Here is a 2,380-nt window from a genome sequence, read left to right as displayed (position 1 = left end):
CACACATACATGGTGCATAGGCCCTCGAGGTGGGGCCGCACCGCAACCACTTTGGCCCGGGCATGGTGGCCCTCCTCAACGTGCGGCCCCACCCCGAGGCGGTCGCGGCCTGGATCGCCACCCACCCCGGCCTCTCTCGTCACGTGCAGCGCACAATATGGCTGCGGCGCGGGGACGGCGGCGGCGGCGGCGCTGCGGGCGACGAGGCGGCGCTCGCGGCGGCGCTGCGCGCGCCGGGCGCGGTGCCGGAGGGCGTCACTGGCGTGCGCATCCTCTCGTCTCCTGCCAGGCTCGCGGCGAGCATCGTGGTGGGTCACTTGTGGGGCGTCGCATCCCTAGAATCAATGCATGAGGAAAGAACCCACTGCCAGGCCAGGCCTTCGCTGGTAATGGACGGTCCACGTGTCCACTCTCATGCATGTGCCTTGCCCACCGAGCACTTCCCTTTGTGAAGCACGATTCAATTCAAAGCACAAGCACACACACACACACACCCTCCTGTTACACATGCGCACGCGCGCGTGCACGTCTCATGCACGCACCCCTCTCTCCGCCCCCCCCCCCAGGACCTGGTCGATGACGTCATACCCCTGGACCCCCGCGCCCCCAGCCACCACCTGTGCGTCGCGCGCCTGCCCGCCGGCGGCGACTGGACCGCGGGGCAGCGCGGAGAGTGGAACGGCCAGAGCTGCCCATGGGCGGGCCAGGCCACTGTTGGGCGCCCGGGGCGGCGGCGGCGGGCCGCGGCAGCCAAGGCGGGGGACGGCCAGGCCGCCGACGCGGGAAGCGGCGGCCTCTGCGGGCCCGCGACCCGGAAGCGCGACGGCGGCCCCGACGGCGACGGGGTGGTCGGTGTCATTGGCAACGCTGTGACGCGCCACGAGCTGCGCTGGTGCTTCGTGCCGGCCGGCTGGGGCTGGATTATGCCGCCAGAGCCGGGGGACGGGCGGTTTGACGGGGCGGCCGGCAGCGCGGTGCACAAGCTGGACGAGGCCCTGAGGGTGGGCGGGTTTTGGGGATTTGTGTGTCCCTGACCCTAGACCATCGACCCTAGGCCCTGAACCCTAGTGTGTGCCAGGGCGCGTTTTGAGGGGCCCCAGGGTGGGTGTTTGTGGGGTTCCCAGGGCTAGCGTCATGGGAGGCCAGGTCGGGTCTCGTTGCGGCAGGTGCGGGCGGAATTGCCGCTGGTGCTTGCAAGGTCGCCTTGAACCGCGAGGCCCTGCACACACCCCCTGCCAAACCGCACTTCGCTCTGGCTGCCCCGCGCGCCCCGCAGCTGCTGGGCCTCGACACGCGCGCCCACCACGCCGCGGGCCGCGCCGGCGGCGGCGGCGGCGGCGCCCCCTGGGCGATCGACCTGGGCGCGGCGCCGGGCGCGTGGACGCAGCACCTGGCGGGGGCCCTCGGCTACCGCGTTGTGGCGGTCGACCCGGGGGCGCTCGCGCCGGAGGTGCTGACGCTGCCGGGCGTGCACCACGTGAGGGCGCTGTCAGAGGACGCTGCCGGCGCGGTGCGCGCACTGCTGCGCGGCGGCGGCGGCGGCGGCGGCTGTGGCGGCGACGGCGGCGGCGGGGAGGGTGAGGCGGCAGAGGGTGAGGGCGGGGCGGAGGTGCTAGTGAGCGACATGAACATGCACCCCTTTGAGGTCGCGCCGGTGAGGGGGCGGTCTGATCATGGAGGTTGGAAGACACTGGGGGACAGGGGCCGGGGCTGAGGGGAGGGCAAGCTTGCGCGCGCACATGCGCACGCGCGGGGGAGGAGCGTACTGCTTCTGACATGCACCCCCAAAAAACACGTGTGCTTTTTGCAGAATTGTTGCTAGCGCTCACGCGCAATCGCACCAGTAACGCAGCCTGTTTTGCAGAGTTGCGGGCACGCTCAAGCTGCGCGCTCGCCGACCCGCGCCTGTCCCCGCCCGTCCCCGCGTGTTTGTGCGCAGGTTGTGCTGCCCTTGCTGTCGCTCCTCAAGCCGGGCGGGCTGCTGGTGCTGACCCTCAAGCTGCCGGGCACGGGGCGCAACCGCACAGAGCTCGTGGCGCGCACGGCAGAGCAGCTGGTGCGCAGGCGGGGGCGCGGAGACGTTGGGGGGCCGTGGGTGTGGGTATGGGGGCGAGCTTGCCGCACGCGCGCGCGAAGCGGCGGCTGATTCGGGGGCGGGGCGGCAGGTGCCGCTGGTGGCTGCGGCGAGCAGCGGCCCTGGCTCTGGGGTCCGGCCTTTGGAGGGTGGTACGCTTGTGCCTGCATGTTGTCACATCGTCTTGAGTGCTGCCGGCTGCCGGTGGACACGCTCACCCCGCAGGGCGCCGGCATCGACCCGTCCAGCGTGCGCGCCGTGTGGCTCATGGCCAACACCGCCTGCGAGCGCACGCTGATCGCGCGG

General features: G+C 72.1%; 1 protein-coding gene across 1 annotated transcript in view; it reads left to right on the top strand.

Annotated features, from left to right (window-relative positions):
* Nucleotides 1-62: 62 nt before the first annotated feature.
* Nucleotides 63-2,380, top strand: part of MNEG_8913 (hypothetical protein) — a gene marked incomplete at both ends in the record, with an annotated part of 2,869 nt that continues 551 nt past the window's right edge. The window contains 4 exons of the mRNA XM_014042617.1: nt 63-308; nt 567-1,001; nt 1,277-1,654; nt 1,940-2,056. Coding sequence (XP_013898071.1) covers nt 63-308; nt 567-1,001; nt 1,277-1,654; nt 1,940-2,056 — 1,176 coding nt within the window. The remainder of the gene's footprint in view (nt 309-566; nt 1,002-1,276; nt 1,655-1,939; nt 2,057-2,380) is intronic.

This window comes from Monoraphidium neglectum (assembly GCF_000611645.1).
Source record: "Monoraphidium neglectum strain SAG 48.87 unplaced genomic scaffold scaffold01755, whole genome shotgun sequence".
NCBI lineage: Eukaryota > Viridiplantae > Chlorophyta > Chlorophyceae > Sphaeropleales > Selenastraceae > Monoraphidium > Monoraphidium neglectum.
The sequence above is the reverse complement of the archived record's forward strand: the minus strand, read 5'-3'. Positions and strand labels throughout refer to the sequence as shown.